The 27112-nt window shown below is 40.2% G+C and overlaps 1 protein-coding gene across 3 annotated transcripts in view; it reads right to left on the reverse strand.

The window, feature by feature from the left end:
* Positions 1–7884: 7884 nt before the first annotated feature.
* The window catches only part of slc24a4b (solute carrier family 24 member 4b), a 35046-nt gene continuing 15818 nt past the window's right edge, over positions 7885–27112 (reverse strand). The window contains exons 3-17 of one of the 3 annotated variants that reach the window (XM_079643507.1): positions 25596–25672; positions 22948–23022; positions 22781–22865; positions 22547–22650; positions 22126–22200; positions 21152–21177; positions 20699–20752; positions 18137–18291; positions 14816–14985; positions 13287–13422; positions 12640–12806; positions 12062–12176; positions 11272–11384; positions 11083–11148; positions 7885–10370 (exon numbers count right to left, since the gene is read on the reverse strand). In XM_079643507.1, coding sequence (XP_079499633.1) covers positions 10221–10370; positions 11083–11148; positions 11272–11384; positions 12062–12176; positions 12640–12806; positions 13287–13422; positions 14816–14985; positions 18137–18291; positions 20699–20752; positions 21152–21177; positions 22126–22200; positions 22547–22650; positions 22781–22865; positions 22948–23022; positions 25596–25672 — 1568 coding nt within the window. In that variant the 3' untranslated portion in view covers positions 7885–10220. Of the gene's footprint in view, positions 10371–11082; positions 11149–11271; positions 11385–12061; positions 12177–12639; positions 12807–13286; positions 13429–14815; positions 14986–18136; positions 18292–20698; positions 20753–21151; positions 21178–22125; positions 22201–22546; positions 22651–22780; positions 22866–22947; positions 23023–25595; positions 25673–27112 lie in introns of all 3 variants that reach the window. The other 2 variants (XM_079643506.1, XM_079643508.1) reach the window with 2 other exon arrangements.

Here is a 27112-nt window from a genome sequence, read left to right on the forward strand (position 1 = left end):
GTCTTTCTTGGATGCAACAGCCTCTGATGATCCGAGATGAAAAGTGTTTGTTTTTCGCGCGCTTCAGCCGGACAGTGAAAGTGAGTGCACCGCTCTAATGGGTCCTGAGTGCACCGATCTAATGGGTCCGACTAAAATGACGAATAACGTTAGTTCCGCCTATTCTGTCATTCAATAAATCGTGTAATAAATCATCATTTTTTCATTTGTTTCACTTTTCATTTTTAGGGGGGCCACAGGGGGGTCAGAGGTCAGTGTTAGGGGGGCACTGGCCCCCCTGCCCCCCCTAGAACCGCCCCTGATACTACGTCATCGAGTGGCGCCGAAGAACTGTTTAAATGCATGTTAAATGAAATGCCCAGCATTCTGCGCCACTCTATGACGTAGTATACTTGAAATAGTTGCTCTGCAGCATGTGTACTCGCGATTGAGAAATGGCCACTGAGTTTTCAAGATGCATTCGGGCATATTTTTTTAACATTTTGGTGAAAAGCCTTATTAAAAGTAGGCAGAATTATATTTTCAGATTCCAATGTTGCCTTGGATTAAACTACAACCATCCTTAAATGTGTGAAATTTCTTCATTTCTATTTTCTGTGTACCATACATGTGTTTTTTAATTTAAAGTTAAAGAAGATGCAGACTAGTTTATTCATATATGATGTTTCCTCTGCACTGTAGCAAAGTTTATCTTCACCTAACAGAGGTGTATTCAGCGACTAATTAAAAACACCTGTGTGTGAGCAGCAGTGTGTGCTTTTCATTCTTAGTTATTGCAGGTTATTTTACAATAAAACAAGTGTTCACATTTCCGTTTTGGTTTAACAAACAAGACACGCCATGTTAACTACAAAGCTTTTCAAATGCTGGTATTCATATTTTTTAACTTGCAAACAGAGCTATACTATATGTTCCCCCTTATTTCAGTCTTATCCATGCTAGCTAAACTTATCTGGCTCCCTACTTAATGCACAGATATGAAAATGTTATATTTTAATTTAAGCCTCGTTAAGAAAAGACAGATATTTCTCTCACGCCTCAGTTAACATTAACAAGACTAAAACAAGAGAATATTTCACTTACTTGTGTCAGGTGGCCAGAAACAAGTCTCCAGATTATTGCTAATGTTGCTCCATGGTTACTCCATTGCCCCTTAATGTGTACACTTTTTGAATCGACAATGAATATATATATATATTTACACTGTAATAATATGTCTACGTTATGTTTCACAGATTGTTGCGTTGCCCCAGAGTGGACTAAATAATGCATTAATGAAGTTTAAACATTGTATCCATTGCAAACCAAAACACTGCTGTAGAAATAGGGCACATAGAAAAGACTCGAAAGGAAAGGTAGCAGCAATGTATAGAATTAAAACATGTAGAAGATGCACCACATGTAAAATATATAACAACAATATATAAGAGATGTAGCAGTGAAACAAAAAACCTAAACAAATATATATCATCATTACATATGCATAAACATAACACTGTTTGCTATACAGAAATACTGCAATGGTCACCACATAACATTTAGATGAATAAATGTCATGACAGATTGAAAACGAAACAGTAGGTGATGCAGTAGGGTTTGACCCTGTGACCACCTGATCCCAACACCAACGCACAACCCACTGCACCACACGCCTCACATTTTAATAATAGATGTCTATTGATTAGCTTAACAAAGGTCCACAGTGCTCAATTATCTATGGTACGTTACACATCCTAACTATAACCTTGAATAAAGGGCTCAGAGAATGACTCACCCTTAGTTGGTATTTCCAGATTGTCTTATCAAACTATGTCTCCATTGCGCACTGTTTCCTTCAACTGGCTGACTGCTTAATATTCATACGTAGATAAGGAGGTATTGTGTTACCTTCATGAACTGTACAGTGTGTGCAGAATGGATTAATCACGGAGCCACAATGCACAAGGGAACAGAATGTGGGGGCTGCCATAAACAGATAAGAATAAATGAAAGCTGAGTTTGCACCGTCGTAGAAGGTCCTGCTGTTAGTTGTGAAAACAGCTGACTGTCCTTTATGACTTCATTTATGTCATATTTAAAAAGTGGGTTCATTATTGTCTTCGTTGCTTGAAAAAAGTTCCCAAATCACCCACGGATTACAGCTCTGATAATGTCACTGTCCTCATCATTATTCATTTTATTTTAATTCCATCTAGTTATAAAGTATGCAGACGGTTTAAATACCAGCGAAAGGTCACAGTGGTAATGGAGTACAATAGCAATGTACCATTTAAGCATTGGGACTCAGACAGAAAATGTTGGACTTCTGAACAGAATGACAAATGACACAGATTCAAAAAGAGGAGTAATTTCAACAACAACAAAAAACATTTAAAAAAGGAAACATGAGAAGACCATGGGAGAGTGCAATTCTACGGAAGCTTTGCACAGTACTTTAAAAATGCATTTTCTAAAGAGCTACTTGGGTTTAGGTTTACACATACAAAGAACATTTGGATTCACTTACCTCTAGTTCAGTCAGACAACTCACGTGTTTCTTATATGTTTATTGGAAGAAGCATATAGTTTGAGTTTGGCGTCTAGGCTCGGGCCTCATCACTCCACAGATTTACAAAGAACATTGAGTGATGATTAGATAACTATTCCCCGAGCCTACAGGTGGATGCTAGGATGGAGCTGGGGTGGTGGTGGGGCAGGCAAACAGCAGCAACATGAAACGCAGCAGCAGTAGCAACGTGAACACAGCAGAAGGGCACGAACGCAGCTGCAGCAGTAGCTAGGCAGAGGCAGGAAGACCTGGCAGCTTAAATAGAGCGGCAGGTTTAGGAGAATGTGTTCGGTTGGTTGTAAGAGGGACGAGGTGCGTCGCAGGCTTCGCCCCATTTGTGGGTTTTCTTCCAAAGTAATTCAAAATCCCTTTGACATTTTAATAACACAAACACAAATCCAGCCCCACAACTGACTGTTACAGTGCTTACAAATGTCATGTGAATCATTCATTTAGTCTAGAAAGTGTTCTTAGGAAATGTTCAAATAAAATTATGTAAACCGGCCTTCTCTGGTTGAGCTGTCCATCACCAAGTGACATTTTCAATCTGTGATAAGGGATGGCAAGAAAATATCACAGGAGCTACAAGCCGGAAAGGATTGGGAACTATTACTTGAACAAATTTTTTTCACAAAATGCCCAGGACCTCCAAGATTTACATGTCACCAGCTCGACAGAATAAGACCAAAAAGGGGTTTACATGCTAGTCTGAAGAATCCAAATTACTTTCTGTCAACAGTTTTTATGAGGACATTTTTTAAAGTTAAAGAACTTAAAATAGAAACTATTCACACTGAGATCTGTGGATTATCTTGAGTTACCGGGAAATTGTTTCTGGGAAGAGATGTTTCTGTTTTTAATGTATTTTCATTGCTGTGAGCACCAACCACAAAATTCAATTTACCATTGAAGTGAGTTGGAAGCAAAACTATATGAGACAATATATGAAAACATCTGCAATGAAAAACAGCACAAGAGGTGGTAATCTTTGTTTTCTAATTTGAACTTTCTCCTTAAAAAAGAAATGCAGCCAGTTTTCACAAGCTAATGTCAGTACTCTGAAAAACAAACATATGTCGGTACACCACAGAGAAAGCCAAACAAACCAGCAGTTAAGAAAACACGAGCGACCCACAACACCTTCTGTTCAGCAGCGCAGGGTGCCCTTAAGAGGGATTGCAGAGAGCAGCAGCAACCCAGTTTGTTCACCATCCATCAATGCAGCACAGCAATTTACCCAAACAGCACAGTGGAGTCAAAAAAAATACTGGCAAGGAAAATAAAATGTCCCCTAACTGTAACTGTGGGGGCGGTGGGGGAACACATAAACAACTTTCCAAAGCAGGATTACGGTGCTGTATGTGGAGGCCAGGGTGCGTGGGCCTTGTCTCTATATGTGGTACAACAAATGGTGCGGGGGAGCTAAGCCGGCGTTCAGGGGAGACACGAAGAAGCAGCACGAACGTCTTGTTAGGGGGGCAGACAGGGAGCTCATCAGTGCACAAGATCACGGCTGACAGAGAAGCTTGTTAACGGCGGAGCCAAAAGGGTGGCTCATTAGGAAGAGGAACCAGGAGCCTGCCCGGGCCATGCTGGTCTCACCAGATGGCTGCCTGTCTGCTGGCTGATGAAGAATATGGACATCCATCATTTGCTAATTATGTGCAATATGTTTTATGTGCAGGAAATCATACTGAAAGGATGAATTGCAGTCATGGTTTGACTTTGTCACAGTTCGATTTGACAAAGTTTGATTTCTGAAACTTTTATATATACTGCCAGTTGTATTCACTGGGGTGAAGGAGCTCCAGTTTCATTACATACTGAGCAGTAACAATGTTTGTCCATGACACTGGGACATGAATCCTGTTGCAACATTGCCCCCTACTGGTTTTAACAACTAAAACACTGATGGAGGCAAGATCCAATCATATTTTTGCATCATTCACCAATCAATAGGCTCTTCACATGTTGCCAGCCGTGACGATAAATAACAGATTGTTTGCAATCACCCTGTCTCGCAAATACAGCGCTCTTCAGCTTGATTATCGCACTGGAAAAGTTTTCAGTGAGGACCAATAAATCATTATTCATCATTCACAACACAAGCTGTCGCTGCAACGTCTAGACCGTGAGTGGGTCTTATTCATTTTAGATCTTGTATTCAGGGATGCTTCAACTAAATAGCGGATGATTTATTTGACATCAACTCTCACACATATCCCTAAAAATTAAAAGTATTGTTGCATGGTATTACTTTTAGCGCCAACAGTGTGAATCTATCTACAGCTGGGATGATTGCATTTGTAAAAATCTGATTTTTTTGTATTGAATAAAAGCATGGCTAGTAGAATGGAAAAAAATAAAAGATGTAATCAATCCATGGTGATGAGACCAGAATATATTAGAAAGAGTTTTTGAGGCTACATACACTTTTTTTGTGCTTTAATGTCCACTGGTGCAAAACCGTCCCTAATGAGTACATGAAACTCATTAAATGTACCTTAAGGGTAATTTCACAAAGAAATATAACATATCTTAAACTGCTAGAATCAGTGTGAAACTGTGCTGTGTCATTTGGTTTCTGTTTGAAGGGGGAAATGAGTCAGCATGTATGAAGTTGTCCTCCAGAGGTACTTTTCTGTTAATTAAAACTCACAGTAATGGTTCAGAATAAATTACAGAAAAAAATAAAATGTTCAGTACACAATATTGTTGGGATACTTTTCTTTAAACCTTCATAAATGAGAGAGAGAAAAATCCATTAACAATACAACAATGTCAAAAGTTCTAGGACTAAAATCCACCTTAAGGAACCTCCACCGGAGACGGCGTACAGAGAGGAGGTCGAAAACCTGACAACCTGACACCTGCCAGGATAACAACCTCCATCTCAACGTCAGCAAAACCATGGAGCTGATTGTTGATTAAAGGAAGCAGCAGAGAGAGGGACACGCCCCCATCACCATCAATGGGACTACGGTGGAGAGAGTCAGCAGCTTCAGGTTCCTCGGTGTCCACATCACTGAGGACCTGACATGGACTCTTCACACCACCACCACCATCACCAAGAAAGCTCGACAGCGGCTCTTCTTCCTCCGCAGGCTGAGGAGGTTCAACATGGACTCCAGGATACTCTGCAACTTCTACAGGTGCACCATAGAGAGTATCTTGACTGCAGTGGCGTAACAAGGTTACATCGCCCAAAACATAAGCACACGCTGATGCCCTCACACACACACACGGACACGCACGGACACACACAACCACTCATAAGCGCCACGTGTAAGCTATCAACAACAGCCTGCCCTGGCCTCAGACCACCACAGCCTGGCAACGGCACAGCGAACTAATCACACAATCACTTTACATAATTAATCGAGATTTCGAGGACGATGTATGACAAAAGAAACTGTCTAATTTCGTCAGTTTAGCCGTTACATCTCCTTGTTCTCGCTTATCCTTTCTCTTTTGAGCGCCGTTCTTGGGCTTTGGTTTGCAGCACATTATAAATGCAAGCTATTCAATTTTTTATAATGCTGCCAAACTTGCTGCTGCTACTATACCTATAACCTTTGAGGTTGATTAAACGGTTCACTCGTCACGCAAGGTATCACATTCACATGGCATGAAGGGGAGCAAGGTCATTGGACAGACTTATTTTTATTTTTTTTGCATGTGCCCCTGTCCGGCTCTGGGCCCCGGCTGCATCACGGCCTGGTATGGCAGCTGCACCGCCCTCAATCATAAGGCTTTACAAAGGGGGGTGAAAACTACACAGAATATCACCAGGACGGAGCTGCCATCCATGGAGGACCTTTTTACTCCCAGCGGCTCAGGAAGAAATCCCTCAGGATTATAAAAGACTCCCATCACCCCAGCCACAAACTGTTCTGTCGGCTGCCGTCTGGCAGGCGGTACCGCAGCATCATTCCGGAATAAAAAAAACTGGGGAAGTTTAAAAACTACAGGAAAGTGACAACTTCATAAGCATCATATGGCCCCTTTAAGTGTGAAATTACAAAGTTGCATTATGGGAACTGAGGGATCTAGTGTTTTTGGACCAGGGACTAAAAGTCTTGGCATCTGCTGCTTACAATTTGACCATATAAGTTTGTGTCCCCCAACTTGTAGAAGGTCAATAACATATTGCTGCATTACAACTTTAAGAAAAGTGTTATCAGCAGAAGGTTGAAATGATTAGATATTAGGAAAAAAAGTCATTCTGCAGAAAAGTGTTTTTTAGTGCAGTATCTTAATCTAAAAAGTAACTTCAGCTGTGGAATACATTTAATGGAATAAAAAGTACATTTATTTCCTGTAAAATGTATATAGGTATAAAGTATCAAACAAAACTACAAAGTATGTTACTTTTCACCATTGACTCTATCCATATTAGGTTAAAGTCAATGGTGAAAAGTAATATAATTTGTATATTTTGTTTTGTACAAAACCGAAGAAGTGCCCTTCAAACTGTTTAAAACATCGGTACATGCTGTGAAAAACAAAACCCAACAAGCAGCAGATACATCTATAAATGGCTTCATTTAATGTGTTTCACAAACAATTCAAGAATTTATTGGACAAATTTACAGGAATTATTTTTGCCATGTTATTTATTTTCTTCACATTATTGCTTTACAGTAAAATGCATTGGTTGGATATGTCCAGTATAGCAAGACAATACATTCATATAAGTTATACAGATGTCCTCAGTAATGTTTTTATAGTAACTAACTTTACATTAAATATGTTTTTTTAATCATTTATTATTCTTGACAAACAACTCCCACGTCACATTGAGCTCACAGTGCATCAGGTCGCATTCAATCAAGAAATACATACCGGTCCTCTCTTGTGTTCAATTGCCATTTCTAACGTGTGTGTTCTAAAGTGTGTGCGCTTATTTTGTACACAGGATTTTTCATACATTCTGGATTTATGTAGAGCTACGACAAAAACGGCATCTGAATACTAATTATTTTTTTCCCCCACGTCCAAAGAAAAGTGACTTGGTAACTAAGCTGCGAGTCAGACAACCGGTGATAACTATCAAGATGAGGACAAAAGAGTAGTGTTTCCCCCCTGCTGTGCCACTCAAACATGGCAACCGGGACATGACCACACAGAGCAACAACAATATACACAAAATAAATAACCCTGCACATTCTGAATCAACTCAAGTACAGCACGGACATTCCTTCCCCAGAAAAAGCATCAAAAATTAGGTCCTGTTTCTATATAAGACCCACTGTAAGGGTTCAGGAGGAGGAAGGATGTCATAGTGGAGCAGTCTGTAGGCCCTGTGTGGTCAACTCCGTCCAGTAAACACAGCAGTTTGAACCCTGATGGAATAGCAGCTTAAGGGGGTCCGACCTTTTTTTTTTTTTTTATTATTTCTTTTTTTTCCCCTTTAAGTCTGCTCTCATCCATGTCCTTTCAAAAATAACAATGTCCCGAGGGCGGTGGAGGAAAGTCATCCATGCATTCCCTGCTGCTCGTTCAGCTTGGGTTAGTGGCGAGTTAATGCCCTTGTGCAGGAGGAGACAAGAGTGGAGAAAGAGGGGTCAAAAAAGGATAGTGTGTGTAGGACTTCCCTCAGAGCCACAGTTCCAGAAATGGACTTTTCCTTTGGCCTCAGTTTTTACTAAACACACACCTGTGAGCTCACACATCAAGTAGTACTAGACAAACCAACGTCACATCTCCACGAGGTTCCCCCGTCTCTATATGGCAACCTTGCAGGGGCCCTCTGTCACATAGAATTCTTTAAATTGAGATTGCATATACAAGAGCCTGCTGCCAACGGTGTGGCACAGGAATAATTTCGACACTGAAAACACTCCCCACACGCCCTTTTAGTCTCTGCACAGCACTTGTGGACTCCTCGTGGGCATTTTTGCATGATGTCAAAATGTCTGGATTGCAGTGTAGCTGCCGATTTTTGTAAAGTGGGTCGGGCGGTATCCATGGTGATGCCCAGAAGTGATGCTGTGGAGGACCTGCACGTAATGTCCCAGCATGCACTGCAGTCAGAGTCGGGTGTGCTCATGGTGCTAACGAGGTTACAGTCCGTCCCAAGTGTGGAGAGCCCGGTGTGGGAAACATAGCGTGGGCCCATACTGAGCGAGCACACGCACACACACACACACACACACACACAATCCTCTCACTCACACACTCACACTTATACACTGAAAATACACACGCACAGAAGGAAGCACTAGTTGATTCAGAATGAGAGGACGGCTGTTAAAGTGCAATATCTACATGTAACTCAAAAATCAAGAGACCACGCCATCGCCATCTGCTGGAGTTGTCCATCTCCAAGTTTCCCTGATAACCGTCGGCTGTGGTTGGCACCCCCGCCCTGGGTAGAGGGGCTGAGGTACCCCCTACTGGCCAGAGGGTGTGATAGCAGACAGTCAGTGTTGAGAACCGCCTTGTTTCTTTCCATTTACTGTAAAACAATGACCTCCATGCTGTGGCTGTCTCCAGATGACCACAAGTCACCTGATGATGACGAAAATCCAATGCATCCACAGATCTGGAGCCAGTTTTTTTTTCAGAAGTTGTGCAGAGGGAAAAGTGGACTGACCCATTGATGAATGAATAAAACGCTGGAGTGGAGTCTCCACCAGCAGCCACACACCCCTCTGAGTGGTCAAATCTCCTTACAGCACAAAGCAAGAAAAGCGTTTCCATGTGCAATTTGTTTCAGTGAAAAACAGGCAATGTCCTATATTTGCAACAAGCTGTCCTCCGCACCTCATACGAGACAAAACCCTGGTTTGAAAAAAAAAATACAAAATAAAATAAGTGTTTACAAGTTTACATTGTGCAGTGCTGCATATGCATAACACCCTCACAGTCATCTGATCTGGACTGTGATATTTCTGGACACAGAGCGTCCTGACAAAATGTCATCTTTTTTTTTTAAGAAAACAAAGCAGATTTGATCAAGCAGATGAAGGTTGAGAAGAGTAGCAGAGAGGGATCGAAGCGCTAACACTATTTGCTCCCTGATGCCAAAGGCCATGCCAGGGTATTTGGGTCCAGGAGGGGGGGAGCTGCCGAGGACAAAGCCCTCCTCCGTGGGGGGAGAAAAAGGAGTGTATTTTATCTTTGGGTGCCAGGGTTACTGTAATTGTTTTAGGAAGAAAGCGAGGAGAGTTCTGTCTATGTGGGGATTTTGGTTGGAATCATACGATTTTTTTTCTTATTCACAGACTCTGGTTTGGTTTGTGAAAAGGCTTTGGAAATGGTGTGTGGAAATCTACAATGTGAAAACAGTGAAAACACACACACCGACAATCAACAGGGGCACTTATGATTCTGAGATCCCCGACATCTAAAGGCATGCTAGATGGGTAGAAAGTTAGCAGGCGCACAAGAGGAAATAAAGACTTTAACTGCAATAACAGGCAAAGCCTGAACAAATGGGCATTAAGGACCGGCACTGTGTGACAAGAGGTCAAATTAGAGAAGCAGAACGGAGTCCACTCTTACAGCTAAACTGCCTCTTTAGGAAATGAGATTCATATTAGGGACAAAGGATTGCAAGTAAGGAAAGGAGTCTGCAGATAGGTCCAGTATCATTGAAAGAAAAAAAAAAAATGTTGGGTTGCTATGGGAGCATTGAGGTTTTGGTATGCGATTCCTGCGCAGTACTCTACTCCTCCATGCACATGGGCAGGTTGACGAAGGTGAACACGTTGTATTCGATCATGACGGAGAAGCAGAGGAAGATGGCGTACAACACCAGCACGTAAATGCCCAGCTTCGTGTCCAGCCTCCACTTGTTCACGTGGATCCCCAGCACCTGCACGCATACAAAATAGGTCAGTGTGGTCATCGAAGTTTAGTAAAAATAAAATGACGGAGAAAAAAAAGCTGACTTATAGGCAGTAAAATGTCACTAAACATAAAATGCATATTTCATCATGAAACTTAAATCTATAAGAAGCATTTCCATGTTCATCTTTGCTCAGAGATCACACCACAGCAGTGTTTTTATCTCTGGTGATGTTAAGAATTTCTGCAGCTGGCACACCGGCACAGAAAGCAAGCTCAGAAAAACTAATTTCAAAAACCCATGGTTGTTTGATATCAAATTGTAAAGTAGGAATATATTTCAATTCAGTTCTGGCCAGAAAGTCAGACATAATTGCTTTAAAATGATCATTTTGGTTTATTTTATCCAGTAAGAGTGTCCCATTCAGATTGCTTAATGAATGCAGTATAACTACCCAAATCTCGCTCGGTTTATTCCAAAAAGAAAAATGTTTAAACCTTTGCAGCAGGGAATATTTCACAGGAAATACAACACTGAATTTAAATGTTTTGGTAAAGCACATCATTTGGTTTAGTCACTATTGTGTAACAGAGCATCTGTCAGTGATGAGAACAGGGATCTTGTTTTTCTGTAATAATGTACTGTTCATTTTTACTTCAGACGTGTCCGGTAAACAGGCATTCTTCCTGGGAGTGGTCAATATGTTTGTATAGCGTAGACATCCTTAACTATTACTCACCGTGAGGGCCACAGAGCCCAGCAGAAGCACCACAGAGTACAACAGGCCCTTACTGTTAATCATCACCTGCAAAACACAAGGGAAAAACCACAATTCACCTGCAGCTCCTGAACGTTATCGGTCAACATCAGAGATAATGAGTAACTGGATTGTTTGTTTCCAATAATACAGAATAAACAAGCTTATTACCTCTGATCCATAGCTCACACACATGGTCTGGATCGCCCAGGGAGCCCCCAGTCCCACGAGAATATCAAACACATTACTGCCAATAGTGTTGGACACCGCCATGTCTCCCAAACCTGCAACAAAACCAAGAGTAGTAAGAAGGAGCAAGGGTAAGGAAGTTTCTCTTCTATGCTTTCAGGTCAAGTAAACTTATTTTTTCTAATCGATGGTTAATGATTTGCTGTTCTGCACTTTTAGTTATTCACAAGGGCCCAAACCTTATTCAGAAGCAAGTCGTGACTCACCATAATGTCGATATATGCAGAGATGTTTTTCTTTTTAATTCCAACTCTTTTACATGCATGAGGCGGCAACTCATTTGTTACCCTAGGAACCAAGTCTTCTAGGTTTATCAATTATGGTGTGTACACATGCATGTAAACGCCATGTGCATGCAAATTGTAGCAATTCCTACTAAGGAAACTCACTGTTATATGTACGTTTCCTACTAAAACAACTCCTGTATAATCCATATGATTTTGGGTGGGTGGATGGTATGGACAAAAACACAAGACTTCCTCCCACTAAATTTATCCTGAAAATACTGCGAGCATGTTCCTAAAGATTTGTACGAGAACTCACGAAAAATTAGGATAACTTTTTGTAGGATATCACACGCAATGTCGTATGAGGATACTTTGCTTACAATACATACAGATACATTTCTCCATCCAAAAAGGGACATCCCAGAAAGCACTTTCTGGCTCTCCACCATAATTGCATCTCAAATGTTTCAGAGCGATCGGTATACCTTGCCGAGCGACAATGAGACTGGCTATGCAATCTGGGACGCTGGTGCCTGCTGCCAGGAAAGTGATGCCCATGATGACATCAGGGATTCCCAGAGTGTAGCCGATTATAGTCACCTGAGACAGATACAGTGTCAGCACTTAAAAATAGCATTATGAATGGCAAAAAGCACATTAAACTTTGCCAACAATGTCCTTGTTTAATGCTCAGTTACTGACCATCGAACATTTAAACTTCAGCTTCCTAATAGTTGGCTAACGGTTGCTTCCACCATTTTGGTTGTGATGCACAATAATGTGCTAAATTTGACAGTTAGACTAAAATATTGTGAATCCAGGTCTTGATACGGCCTTAATTAATTTTTATAATAGATTTTTCTGATTTCTAATGGCCATCATTGAATGTTTTCACAGATACAATTTGCAGAAGGAATTAATCGCATCAAGCTTTACGACAAAAAATAGTTTAAATAGTCAATTACGTCTATTGTAACAGCAGCCCTTGATCCAACAAACACCACATTTCTCACACTCACAACATATGAAATTCTTGACTGATCCACACAAACATTGCACTCACCATCCAGACCATAAAGTAGGAGAAGATGGCGATCCAGACGGTGGCCAAGAAGAAGGAGAGCATGAAGAATTTCTCCCAGCGAGGCTTGGCACAGTTTGGGATGGTTACGAACAGCATGAGCAGCAGAGGCCACGAGATCAGCCACTTCAATTTGCTGCCAATACCCCCTGCAACAGGAAGACGCATTATAACCAAATATCAGCCTCTTGCTCTTCAGTAATATGGTGGAAATTGTTTTTCTTTCAACATATTACATTGATATACACTTTTATAATTAGAAACACTACATTTCCTACACATTTTTCACTTTAAAATCAAGTCAGGTTTCCTCCTTAGATATTATGAATCTATTTCTACATCGATTATTAATGTCATTCTAAGGAGACCTTCTGTCCTTTGTGTATTGTAAATACCAACTTCTACATTTCTTTACATTTTATAATTTGCATATAAAGCCAGTGACATTCGAGCAAAGACATTAATAATGTATTGCATATTTAAAGAAAGGATATACAGTTGGACACAGATATAAATAATGTAAGTGTCTGAAATGTCAATAAGGAAAAAACTACTTTGTTTCCGTATATGTTTAACCCCAAGGAATCCATCCATGTCCACCAAATAATGCACATTAAGTGAATGCATACGTGGGATATGAAACGGTGAGATGGTTATGTTTTCCGGCTCCTCGGTGGGTTTGTCCTCTGGCACGTTTCCGTTCTCGATCTCAACCTTCCCGTCGATCACTTGTGTCTCCACGCCATTGGCAGCTTGGACCAACTTCTGGCGCTTTCAGAAAAAAGAAACTAAGTCAAAGTGCACATGAGAGGACGCGCTTATACTCCCGACTGCATCGCTCCAGCCATATTTTGAACATATCTTTTCATACTGTGTCTGTGTGAGATAAGGACTCTTTGGGAAGCCTTTTTGGGAACTAATCTCAAACACAAAGCTGAAAAGATTTAACCAGTTAAGCCACGAGCCTGTTTTTCAGGCCTCAGGCATGACAATGACATTCCCGGAACAAATTATATTCTTCACTTCTAAAAAAGGGGTAAATTAATCATCTTTTTTCTCAAAGCAATGATAAACCTGTGAGTGGGATGTAGAAAAGTTAGAATCAATATAGATTTTTTTTATTTTAAAGTAAATTCAGATTGAACATAGTAAAAAGATATGTAAATTATAGTGTCTGTCCAAAGAAAAAAAAAACATTACTTATAGTGAAAACCACCCTTGATGATGGGATCGGAGACTAAAAGCTTTAGGAATCCAAACTATAACATATAATAAGTACCCTGTATCAAGATTGATGCAAAACAAGTGACATTTGATCTTTTTAGAGAGGTTTAGCAAAAGAAAACACTTCTGGGGTCATTTGGGTGGATTTTCCATATCTCTGGCCCCCCTCGGTCGATTTTGACGATTGACATCTCTTTTTAACCGTTAGAGCCAATAGAATCGAGGGGAAGTTCCTCAAATCCATCTAAACTTTAGCCGTTGGTGAATGAGTGATGCGTAGAATGCCCAAAACAGGAAGCAGTCATACACTCTGGTAGCTATCATAGCAGCTATATGAAAACTCTGTTATTGACATAAATATGAAGATGGATTATCAGTAATCATTTCCAAGTGACACAGACACATTGGATTAACCTTCAGCAGCGTTGTTATCGTTTTAATGCCATTGAACACAACTTTTGATCAGACAAAAGGTAAGACATTTCTCCCGTGTTTGCTCCGTAAAGTCTGTCGTAAATGTCTGTGTTTGCTTCCCCTATCGCGTTTTGATCGCTCAGTGATGATACTTATATTTATGGAATCTGTGGAATCTCAGCTTGTTAATCGATATCTTGTTTGTGCAGATCCAATAAGTAATAAGGGTATTTTACCGTGAGTTCTGTGCTAAGTGCGTTAGAATTGTTTAGCTCAAGGACTAATTCAGAGCCTTTGTTTTTTTGTTTAGCTAAAAATGGTTAATATTGTCTGATAGCTGAGTTTCTTCCCGTTAAGTGGGTATGACACCTTCATAGTTTGTTAAATGTTAAGAAGCCCTCAGACGCCATTTCATGCAAGATGTTGCGTCATGCGGGCCGGGGCATGGGGCTTAACTGGAGTTAAAATAAATTAACATATCAGTAGCAAATCTTATTGGAGCAACAACATTCATCTGTACCTCTGTAATGATGAGGCGGCTGGCCATGCGCAGACGGGTTTTGGGTCCAAAATGGCTGGTGACCATGACACGGAGGCCCGCTTCTGGAAACCTGAACTTTGAAGGGCTGTCGTGCATGATCTCGTCCACCATGACCACCGATCCACGGCTGTATTCCTTGGTGGGCTTGACTGAGGGGTGGATGAAGATGATTTAAATATAGAAAAATAAAACAAATGTAATTAGTGAACCAAAATATCAAAACCATGAATCCACCAAACATCAGACAAGCATACGATTGTTTTCACTCACTTTCTATTCGTTTGAATTGCCTCACTGAAGTATATGGACTTTAAAACTTCAGGCAGTAAGAAATATGTACTGGACAATCATTTTGAAGTCAATAGTGTTTCCTGGGACAAGTTGCTAATGAATATAAATGACTGCTAAACCTGAGATATTTTGTCATATTTTCTGAGTTAGAGCTGCACCAGGCAAGGTTAGCACGCACCATTCCCATTACCCTAAATCACGACGTGGGCTCAGTTCGGGCAGTTTGATGCCTGCACAAATCAAAACTTCAGAGTAACAGCGTCCACTAAATAACAGCCTGGATGTCCCGTCTGGACAGGTTGGGATGTTTTCCAAAGCTCTGAAGTTCATTCTTACTTTGGATTGGCTCCCTTAGCTTTTACAAAGTGACCTAGAAATGGCTGTAGGTGGCTTTATGGTTTTTTTTCAGAGATGAGGGAAGAGAGTGTTTGTTTTTGTTGCCTTGCCAGGAAACTCATTTTAAGGGAACATAATATGAAGGTTAAAAGCATTATAAATCCAGTGTTTTACATCTCGCAATAAAGTGAGATCATCTTCCAAATAACAATTGAATTTTACAGATAATTTAATAGGTTTTAAAAAAAAGTTAACCTATGAATTGTTTCAACTGATAAAAACCAACACTTTTATGCATGAGATTTTCATGGATGTATTTAGAAGGATGTTTTTACAGAAGTTCACCTATGAACACGTGTTCAGTCTAAATACAAATTGCATATATTTGCAGGATGTAGAATATATGTATGTAAATATGAGTGAGGTTCACAGAGCAGCAGAAAACCTTCCAGTTGCAGCCAATTCAGCTATGGGACCACTTAATAAAAATAACTACAGTTTTGACAGAGTAGCAGATTAATGATCACTCCTATTTTTAATTCACTCTACCCTCATATCATAGAGTTTAAATATTTGGGAATCCCCCCTGGACCGACCAACGTTGAACTCTTCTTTCCCCTTTGGTATAAGACATCACACACCAGCAGAGTTAACATGATTTCTGGGTACTGAGCTTCAAAAAGCTTTCCCAAATTGCCTGGTGCAGCTTTGAAGTCTGCGATTAGTGAATATTTATCGGTCGACCGAGATTGATTTTAAAATGACATGAAAAACATGACCTCCGGCGTCCATCAGTTGACGATGTTAATCTCTAATGCAGGTATCTGACACCTAAAACCTATCTCTACATGTTTTATTGATACCCTATAACTCCTCATTTGCTCTCTGTTTACAATTAACTTTAAGATGCAGTGAATGGGGAATTAAAAAAGTTCTACAGTAAACTTATTAGTTTAACTTTGCCTTAAATTTGACTTATTATTCATGCAAGAATGCACATAAATTAACAGTGTAAACAGAGCCGGCATAAACATTTCCTCTTGTGAAATTCATTACCACTTCAGGAGTGAGGGGGTCTACGCCCCAGAGACCGGCAGGAGAAAAGTAGTATGCAAGCAGAAAGAATTGGCACACAGCAGCACAACACTGTTGACAGTAAGCAAGAATAAGTTTAGTAAGGCTAAACAGACAGGCAGGTTAAATCTAATGCAGCCAAAGTGGAAAGGGTTAAATGTCACTGATTAGACTTTTTCTAAAAAGGTCAAAGGCAGGAAAGGAAGAAGTGGAGAGTTGCGGCAAAAAGGACATCTCAAAGAGCATGACATTAAAAGATGTTATTTAGAAGAGGCAAATGTATCCAGACGTTTTTTAATAAGTCTGAAACCCAAGACAACAAAGTCCCCTGACATTTAACTGCATTACTGAAGGAAGATTAAATAATAACTCTACTTTGCAGCTGCCCCCATTTTAAAAACAGGAGCATTTCATTTTGTGCCCCCTGTATGCTCCGATAAGCTTCAGTTGCTTATCAGCCAAGGAAAGGACTTGGCCGCAAAAGAAAAATTAATCGAGGAACATATAGGATTTACAAAATTACCACGGGACAAAGAAAAAGATAAAAGGTAGATTTAACAAACCGTCTTTCTTCAGGTAGTGCAGTTCATGAGCTCAAGGGACTGAAGCTTTCATTATCTTTGAAAATGTAGTTCTGCAGAATCATGTTAAAAATAGTTTGACAATTTGGAAAATGTGTTTGTGTGAACTGATGTTAAAATAAAGCTACAGCTAGCAGGCAGTTAGCCTAGCATACTGTACCAAAGGAAAACATTGATGTGAAGAGTGTCCTAGCTTTGTCTGAAGGTGACAATCTTCATAAAAGCACCTATAAAGATCAATATTTAGCATGTCAGCTATTATTTGTTAAATTCATAGAAAAACTGAGACCACTTTCATGTCAGTAGGCTATGCTAAATATGAAGCTACAGACAGAAGGAAATTAGCTTAGCATTGGGATAAGCCTGAAAACGGGGGGAAATAATTCACATGCTTCTACCAAGGTAACAAAATCTCTTTACCATCATTTTAAAGCTCATTAGTAAACTCATTCTTTCAGCTGTTACATTTGTACAAATTTAAAGTAAGGGTAAAGACAATAACCAACTGGTTTAAAAGCTGTTATGTGTTTGACTTTATCTTATTCGTTTCTTTGAGTTACCTTGTCATTCTAACTCTTGATTTACTAACTTTCACAAGACTCACTGCCCAACAAATTATCCTAACCTTTACTTTTCAAGGATCAATGCCTAATCTTAACCATTATGCAACGGTTTGCAAATCCAGAGATATAATCTAGACACAACACGGTCTCCAGTCCATATGCTAAACAAATCTAAGAGTGTTATCGGTCTTCTCATCTATCTGTCAGCAAGGAACAAAATTAGCATAGTTTCCAAAATGTCAAACTTTTGCTTTAAGGTAATTCCAGCAGAATAAGATAAGGAAAATGTAGATAAATTCAGCAGAAAGGAGCAAAGGTTAAGCCACAGACCCTCTAACGGCGGAAACAACCACAGTCTTCCAGAGAATCAAAGTCAAATCGTCTAATATATTTTTCACTATTCACTACTGGCAGAGAACAGTCTTGAGGTACCCAGCCTGTCTGATTAACCTTACCTGGTGAGAGTAATGGCAATGACGGGTCGTCATCCACAACATAGTCATAACTAGTATTACCGTCCTCCATCTCGCTGCTGGCCGCAGCGTTACCGTTGGCCACGTTCTTCTTCGACTTTGCACCCGTGAAAAATCTCTGCATGCTGGAGTTGAATCTGATAAAGAGATGGAACAAAATCCCCTAAATTAAAGATACTGAAATAATTCAACCCAGAGTTCAAAAGGGGGGGGGGGGGGGGGGGGGAACAAAAAGATAAGGCATTCAGTTTGAAGAAATACTTTTACAACAAATAGGGTTTACGAGCTCCAGATGAAAGGCTGGAACTGAATTGAATATGCAGTTTAATTAGCCAAAATAACCAGTTTCTTTGTATTTCTATAATATTGGTTTACAGTAAAGATGGCCTACTTTCTAAAAATCCACATCAGCATTTTAATATACAAACATATGCTGTTCTACATTAGAATAGAAAGTTAGTGTTCCCAGAGGCCTAAGACCATTTGGGGGACATGTCATCAAAAGGGATCTCACAGACACTAAACACACTTTAATTGCCAGAGTCATCTCATCATTGTGAGAGAAGTGCCATCTTTGCAGGTCAAATTGTAAACGAATGAAGTAATGTGGGTATTTATAATTCAGCTTGAATGGTTTAAAAGCCATTCAGCCACTTTCAAGATATCCGTGTCGGAAAAAAGAAAGGAAAACCATCTAGCCACAAATTTCAAGGCAGTGGTTTCAATGTGTAGCCCACAACATCTGTATAAGATGTACACAGGGAATTTCCACATAACTGACTTGGGGAAACATTGCCAAGAACATAACACACTATGAGAACCAAACTCCCCACAGGAGCTGCCCTCTCCCTTTCTGAGGTGATATGCCTTGAAGTGTAAACTTTAAAACTAAATGAAAGTTTGTTATTTTTTTCCTTCACTGAATTCAACGTTAAAGGATAGAAGGTTTTTTTTGTACAGAATTTAAGCCAAAACTGACAAAGGCTAAAAATGTTACTAGGAGTCAAATTGAGGAATGTTGATGCTGTCGATAAAGTTTAAAAATAAATACAGAGCTTTATTCCTTCTTTAACCTCGAATAAGGTGATAAGAAAGCATTGAGCTAGCTTGACAAGAGACACTAATGTTAATACTTTATTGTTCTTTATCATCACAGTATCCACTTTTAAACTGTGGATATAGTTTTTAAGATGTCAAGCAAATGCTAACAAAGTTATCTAGCTAATACTACCCAGAAGTTCAAATTTGTACTACATTGTAAAAAGTTACTTAAAGATTGTAGTCTTTGAGGACAAGAGACTAAATGGGGATAATTGTATGCAGATAGGAGGAGGGTGTTGGATTCTAATTTAATTAAGTCAATGTTGGATCCAAGCAATCTAGACTAATGACATCCCAAAACAAATGCTCATTATTTAGGAATCAAAAGCATTAATAGATTTGTTTTACTTTTACATTGTGTCATTAGTGGTTTCCCTATGGTGTTATTTGTTTTCAAAATTGTCAGCATGCATGCTATTTGAGGAGAGGGGAAAGATACAAAAACAAACCCAGGCGCTGGAAGGTCACCTCGGTGCTAAATAAAACCCTCTCTACTCCATTTTGTCTGGAACAGCTCGTAATGGTCAGCAGATATTTTTGGGAGAGGGGAGACATATGACAGCACATCCTACAGTGAGCACTTCTTTCCTCCAAATGAGAAAGGAGAGGAGGGATCCGGCTAAGCCTGTGCTCTTAGCCACTGAAGAGGGAGAAAGATTAAACTCTTATGGCAGGGAGAGAGCAGACGGCTGCTGAGTGTAACACAGATTACCGGCTGGACAGAGACGTGGGGCGGCATTATGCAGTTTGGACTATGAACACTCAATAAGGCAAAATAGGTTGACTTTGGTGATACAAACTGAAAGGTGAATGATTAAAAACAGAAAGACGAGATTGTGTAAGATTGTTATCGAAAAATCGTCATAAATTATGCATACCCCGGAACATGACTACAAAGACACCCCTACCCCTAAGAAAGGCTATAATACACTATATTCAAGTGTTTCATGGGGCAACAGTTTTATAAAATTAAATACAGTTCATTATTCGTTTAAACTAAACCAGTAAAACACCAGAAATGGCCAACTGGAGATCTAGTCGCAGCATTAAAACACATTGTGTAAATCCATTTGTATAATTAAAATTGAATTATACAAGTTCTTATATCTATGATGGTCAAAGGTCCAAAAAGTAGGAAAATGCTATCCCAAATGTTTGAAAGGGCATCACAAAAATCTTTCTGGAACTGAGGAAGCCAAGCCGAGCGTTAACATCTGGGAAAGAGGACATGGAAATGAGAAGCTTCCCTCCAGCTGGAAACCCACTCTCCTCTTGTGAAACCTGAGTGCACTCATCATTATCAGCCCACAGGTATCATTGGGTAAGAGTTCAAGCATCCCCACCCCCCACCCCCACGCACACACTCAGGTGGTTGCTGTGGGAACGTGCCATCAGTCAGACGGACTGAATAATCGAATAAGAGACAAAATATTCAGAACTCACTTCATGACGAGGATGTATCCCATGTACATGAGCACCAGTATCAAACTCTCCCACCTAAAGAGGAAGAAAAGATATAAGATGGATAACATGATAAGAAATACATAGAATATTCAGGACATGTTGGATTACTACAGCGGATAAACCAAGATTTAAAACCGAGAAGTTTTACATTTCTAAGCGAGATTATTCAACTTTTGTTCAAAAAGTTACAGGACAATGAGAAATCACAGTGTAACGTAAAGCCTGAAAATAGTGATGTCAGTTACAGTAATATAAATTACAAGTTTGCTAACAGTAGCCATCATGATCTAAAGGTCATACCAGACAAGCAAAATCATTGAATGTGAAGAAAGGGTGAGTTTTATTGCTTAAAATGTAAGCTCAAATCATTAGAAGAGACAAATTCATGGTCTTGCTCAAACTGTGGACATATTTACAGAATGAGAAACTTACCAAACTATCTTCTCGTCATAGATGAACTGAAAAGTAAAAAGTAAACATTTCTCTTAGATTAAAAAAAAAAAAAACTACATTCATGGCTGATGTTAAAGGTGGGGTAGGTAATTTTGGAGAAACCAGCTCGAGTGCGCTAGAATTTGAAAATACACAGCCGGAAAAAAATCTGCCACTTCCTTACAGAGCCCCTCCTCCAACACACACGAATGCGCACATGACCAATGAGGGCACGAGATAAGTTTGTGCACAGATGGAAGGCTGACAGGCAGGTAGGCCATCCAGTTATTTTAGCCGGGCCAGCTCAGATGATTGGTTGTGCTTTTTACAGCGCTACGGCTTCCACAGATTTTTTATCAAAGCACTTAAAGGTGACCTATCATAAAAAATGCACTTTTGTACGTCTTGTATACATGAATATGTGTCCCCGGTGTTCCAGGGAACTCACCAAGTGTCAGAAAACACAACCCTCTCTATTTTCCTCCATACCCAAATCTCTTAAAAAGGGGCTGCAACGGATCTGATAGACTGATCCAGATTTGAACACTTCTATGACGTCACAGAAGTGGCGCTACGGCTATTGGGCCAACTCCACCAATCAGGAGGAGACAGCCACGGACATTGCCGTTCGAAAGCGCTGGAGACGCTGTAGTACATATGCCAGGCCTGTAGATGGTGCTGTTCTCACATAATCAGCGCATGCAAAGACAGTTCTACATTGAGCGAAATGAGGAATGGCTAAAATGCATGATCTGTTTGGTATTTTGAAAAATAAAAAGTATAAATATGCCTTATATAGGTATGGTCCTGCACTATATTATTCAAATATAGCGTGATAGCAATGAATATCTTAAAGTGGACCTATCGGGATGTTAAGAGCATTCCATGGAATATAACAAAAAGTGTATCTCAAGCCGGTTTCTCAAACTTACCTACCCCACCTTTAATTAATAAATCCATGTGGTCCAACTTACTGCAATTAAAGCCAAAACAGACAGGATGTAGTAGGTGGAATCCCTGAAAACTGCCCACCAGGTCAGGATCACCACCTGATAACACATGGGAAAAGTGCAGTGTCACATTTTAGATATTTTATTTATCTGTGGGTATTAGAGTTCTGTGAAGCACGTTGTTATATGATACTATCAAACACACACAATATGTAAAAGTTTACTTCAAGAAACAGAGTTATGATCCGTGAATGGCCCGAGAGTTTGTTCTACATTTCTACGTAAACCAGTTCTGAGAAAGCTAACCGAAACAGATGGCTTTGTTCCCCCTAAGCAAAAAACAACAACTTCTGCCACACATGTGCCGTACTGCGGTCTAAAAATAAACAGCAGGATGCAGCCGGAGCAGGAAGTCAGCCCCTCTAAAACACACACAAACACACACCTGTCCAGCAAAGATGCCGCAGACACCAATGATGCAAAGGATGTTGAAGACTGCCGAGCCAACGATGGTCCCCACCCCCACATCGCCATGGGTGATGAAGACACCTGCACACAGGAAGCAGCAGCCAATCAGAATCAGCTGTGAATCCAACCATCTGGGAATGTTGGAGTGTGTGTGTGTGTGTGTGTGTGTGTGTGTGTGTGTGTGTGTGTGTGTGTGTGTGTGTGTCTATACCAATGACGGATGCAAAAAGCTCTGGTGCAGAGCTGCCAGCTGCCATGAAGGTGGCTCCTGCAACATCTTCACTCAGATCTAGTTTCTGCAGAAATAAAGCAAAGTATTTCACAGACGAACCGGCGATGTGCGACTGAAAAGATGAAAGACTTAAAACTCCCAAGTACCTCACAGATTTTCTCCAGCGCTGTCACAAAGTATTCGTCGCATACTATGGCGAGGGCGAGAAACATGTAGAGAGCCTAGAGACAGAATCAGCTGAGTTAGATTAGAGGTGTGTGTGTGTGTGTGTGTGTGTGTGTGTGTGTGTGTGTGTGTGTGTGTGTGTGTGTGTGTGTGTGTGTGTGTGTGTGTGTGTGTGTATCCCAAATCAGCTGAGTAAATAGAGCCTTGGCAGAGCACCATGTTCTCCAGCTAAAGGACAGATGAAGGGGAATCTCAAAATGCAGCACCCAATTAAAATAAGCCTGCATTAAAATCAAATGTCAATTCAGAGATGGACTGTTTTCTCTTACAATTTATGTCAGGATAGATGCGGGTGGGAGGCAGCCTATTTCAGTAGTTGAGGCAAGATCTATAAATGATAGATCAGCTGTGACATCACTATGGGCAGCCAGCAGCAGTGCTCTGCTCTATGCTATCCACAGGGGGCAGTGCAGGACTGCAGGATGATCACACCCCCCCCACACAGACTTCATCTCACTCCTCTCAGCAGTAAGAATTCATATTTCAGTGTGGAACATAGAGATGGGGACACTTCAAAATCAGTCTGGACAAATCTTCATTTCCTGGTTATGAACGTTTTTATAAACATTTCACTAAAGCACTAAAGTTAAGTACATTTTAGAGGTACTTGTACCTTACTTGAGTAGTTCCTTTTCATGCTACTTTATAACCTCGAAACACTACAAAAAGGGAAATATGGCACCTTTTACTCCACTACATTTATTTAATAGGTACTACTAGGTACTTTGTAGATTTGGAATATTCTGAACAAAATATAAATCAACTGATAATTGATGAAGCACCCTTATAAATTAATCTACTCAGTATATGACATACCTTTACAAGCTGCAACACTGAAGCAATGTACATATTAATGCATCAGTAATTATTAGCATATAGGCACAATTATTCTGAAATAGACCATTCTGCACAATAAGTACTTTTACACATGTCGTTTTGTTATCCTTAATCTTTTAAATGTATTTAAAAAACAATTATAATGCAGGACTTTTACTTTTAACAGAGTATATTACCTCCCATCATCCAGTATTTTGTGAATACTTTTCCCCCCTCGCCTGTCACTAAGAAGATCTTCAATCTTAAATTAAAACCACAATTGGGCACAACAGAAAAACAATACTGATGATAATGTTGGTGATTATTGAGGTTTAGAAATAATTACACATAAGGGAAGGATTAGTACTTCAGGTCTCACCTCACAACCTCCTCTCACTAATGTTTGTAAAATTCTCAATGCAATAAAAAACTATTAAGATAAAGTGTATTGTTGGTGCCACCACTGAGGCATGTCCTTAATATATATTTGTGGTTTTTTGGAGTGCAAAAATATATTTAAAACATCTATATACTGTATACACACGCACATCTACATTTCTAATGAGTTTTCAGCTATATTCAACACCCCTACACTGTTTTTAGTATAACATTGCCTGTGTTCCCTCGCTGAGTTGCAGCAGAGCCATTGGGGCAAAAGTGAATACTTTTTTGACTTGACAGACTTGAAAATTCACAATACATGTTTGTAAGTTTCAGCATTTCTGCCAGAGTTTGAAAAAGGCTTTGAAACCTAATTTTATGCTTGGAAATGTACATTTGTTTAGTTTCTGGTCAAAGTTGTCTGAGCAGGATTTGTTGTGTTAGGAGAGCCTCAGGACATCAGCATGTTTTAAAATACTGGCTACAGCCCCGAGTTGTATTTGACTAAGAACCTTTCTTAGTTAAATCCAGCATGAAGAACAGCACCTCCTGCTGAACAACACTGAAGAACCCGTTGAACTCCAGATGCGCCTGTGTGTCTCCATGTCAAGTCAGTGGAGCTTAGCATGGCTGAATGTAGACAGTAATAGCTTCTTTTTTTCGACGTGGGGAAGCAGCTCATGCAATATAAATATTGGACATTTGCCTGTCCTTTTCACCCCCCCCCCCCCCCCCGTTCTGGGCCTGTTTTCAATACGAGTCTGTGCATTGTTTTAATGAATCATTCTTAAATTCAAGCTCTGACTAAAAATACTATAACATAGCATATTTATGATGGTTTCCACACACAGACACTCATGAGTTAAAGCTCTCCTTTGAGAGACATCAGCACTTTATGACCCTCGAAACTGTAAAATGAAATGAATGAAGTCTTGTAGTTTAGTTGTTCTGATGTACATTCAAAACATAAAGACGTATTTAATCAACTGATTTTAATCTAGTGCTTCATATTTTACCCTTTATGTGGGCCTTTTTTGCTTACTTTATGCCAAGCCCTATTAAATGTATTTGTGCCTTGGCTAGATCAATTCAAGACACATTAAGGGAATATGTGAATACAAATTCTAAATGCACTTACTGAGCTATTCCAAGAGCACATATGCATTATACCAAGGACAAGAATTAACCCCAACGCTCCAAGAAGTATTAAAACAAATACCCACTTTTCTTAAATCTTTCTCATGTGTGCATCATTTGAACATTAAAAATGATCTTTACAATCTTGCTAAGAAACTGATACCTTGAATCCACCTGAGCTCCGTGAGAAGCAGCAGCTTTATATCAAGAAAATAAAACATACAACTTTTCTTACCGCCAAGATGTGAAGTGCAACGGCCCCCTTTCTGCGTTCATCAGTGGTGAAAAGGTCACTGGGGAACTCGTGTACCGCTGAGGAGCAGAAAGGAAATGTCACGGTCACAACACATCAGCGGTATGACAGCGAGGTACATGTCCCCAAACCACCCAGAGGGGATCGAATAAGCTTCAAGGTGGGTGTCAGTCTCAGAGGAGCAGGCCTGGGGTGCCCTTTTGGGTAAACAAGCTAACCAAAAAAAAACTCTTGGTCGTGGTACCTATGGGAGCCTCCTCACTGCTCTCCTTGTTCCGTTTCTTCCCACTGGATTCTTACCTCAAAACAGGGCACCACAGCACGAAGGGGTCAAATGCAAATTGAACAGCAGCCTGTGATCATCATCCAAAAGCGAAAACTGGAACCTGAGACAACATCAGAGGCTTTGAATTTTCAAAAGCCTGAGATGGATCTGCATACTTTTTGTAAATCATCTCCAGTCCCACGACTCGACAACAAATGACTTTAGACCCTGTTCAAGGAATAAAAGGAAGGGGGAAAAAAACACAACAACCATCCTATCTCATCTTCAAAAGCTGATGTAAAAGCTTTGGCTATATTAAGAGCCTGAAGTCATACAGAATTAAAATCAAGCAGGCGGAAAACCATCCCATGCTGGGGACTGATCATCCAGAGGTGCAGCTGGAACACAGTGTGATTGTGGTACCAGCATACGGCTCACATCACGGTGCACCTGGCTGGAGACAGAAGCTAGCCGTCTTTCGACATCTGCGGCCAAATCCGCCCTGTTTGTGTTGGGCAGGAGCTGTGGGCTCATATCTTGTCTGTCCTTGTAACCAGGGGTTAAGTTGGGATTTGATATTTGGGGGGGGCTCTGTGTGGAGGTGCGAGAGGGGGGCGGAGGTCGAGGATCTCATTATTTTACCTTAAGGGATATACACTGTGGCCCTCAAGCAACTGCTCCATTATCTGTATCAAATGCACACATTGATGCCACCAAATGTCACAATAAAAATAGAAAGTACTTCAAATAAACTGGAATTCATTTACATCTTAAATTATTAATATATATACAAGAAGAAAAAGGTTTACAAATATACAAACCTTCAAATAGCTTTTTTAAATCAACACTGCTCTGCACACTTGCTAAAGAACATTTGTGTGGAAATCTCAATTCATTTGTAGGGCTGCGTGAGTATGGCCAAAAGTATGGGAGTATATCTCACTGTAAACTATTTAATCACCACCAAATTCTGTGTTATTATGACCGATCATAACTCAGCTTTATGCAGACATACATTTAGCATGGTGTACAGGGCCGGTTTTTGGCATAGGGCGCCAAATCTGGGGGGTGCTGCGCTGGCAGCTCTGGGAGGGAAAAAAACATTTTTTACTGTTTGCACTCATCCTAGTTCTCGGCCTTGATGTAACAACATTCATAATTAAGTAAATGTAATACCCTTTTCACCCCGGTTACACTTTTCATTTGCCCTGTACGGTGGGCGCTGTAAGCGATG

Source organism: Notothenia rossii (genome assembly GCF_949606895.1).
Source record: "Notothenia rossii genome assembly, chromosome: 8".
NCBI classification, from domain to species: Eukaryota; Metazoa; Chordata; class Actinopteri; order Perciformes; family Nototheniidae; genus Notothenia; species Notothenia rossii.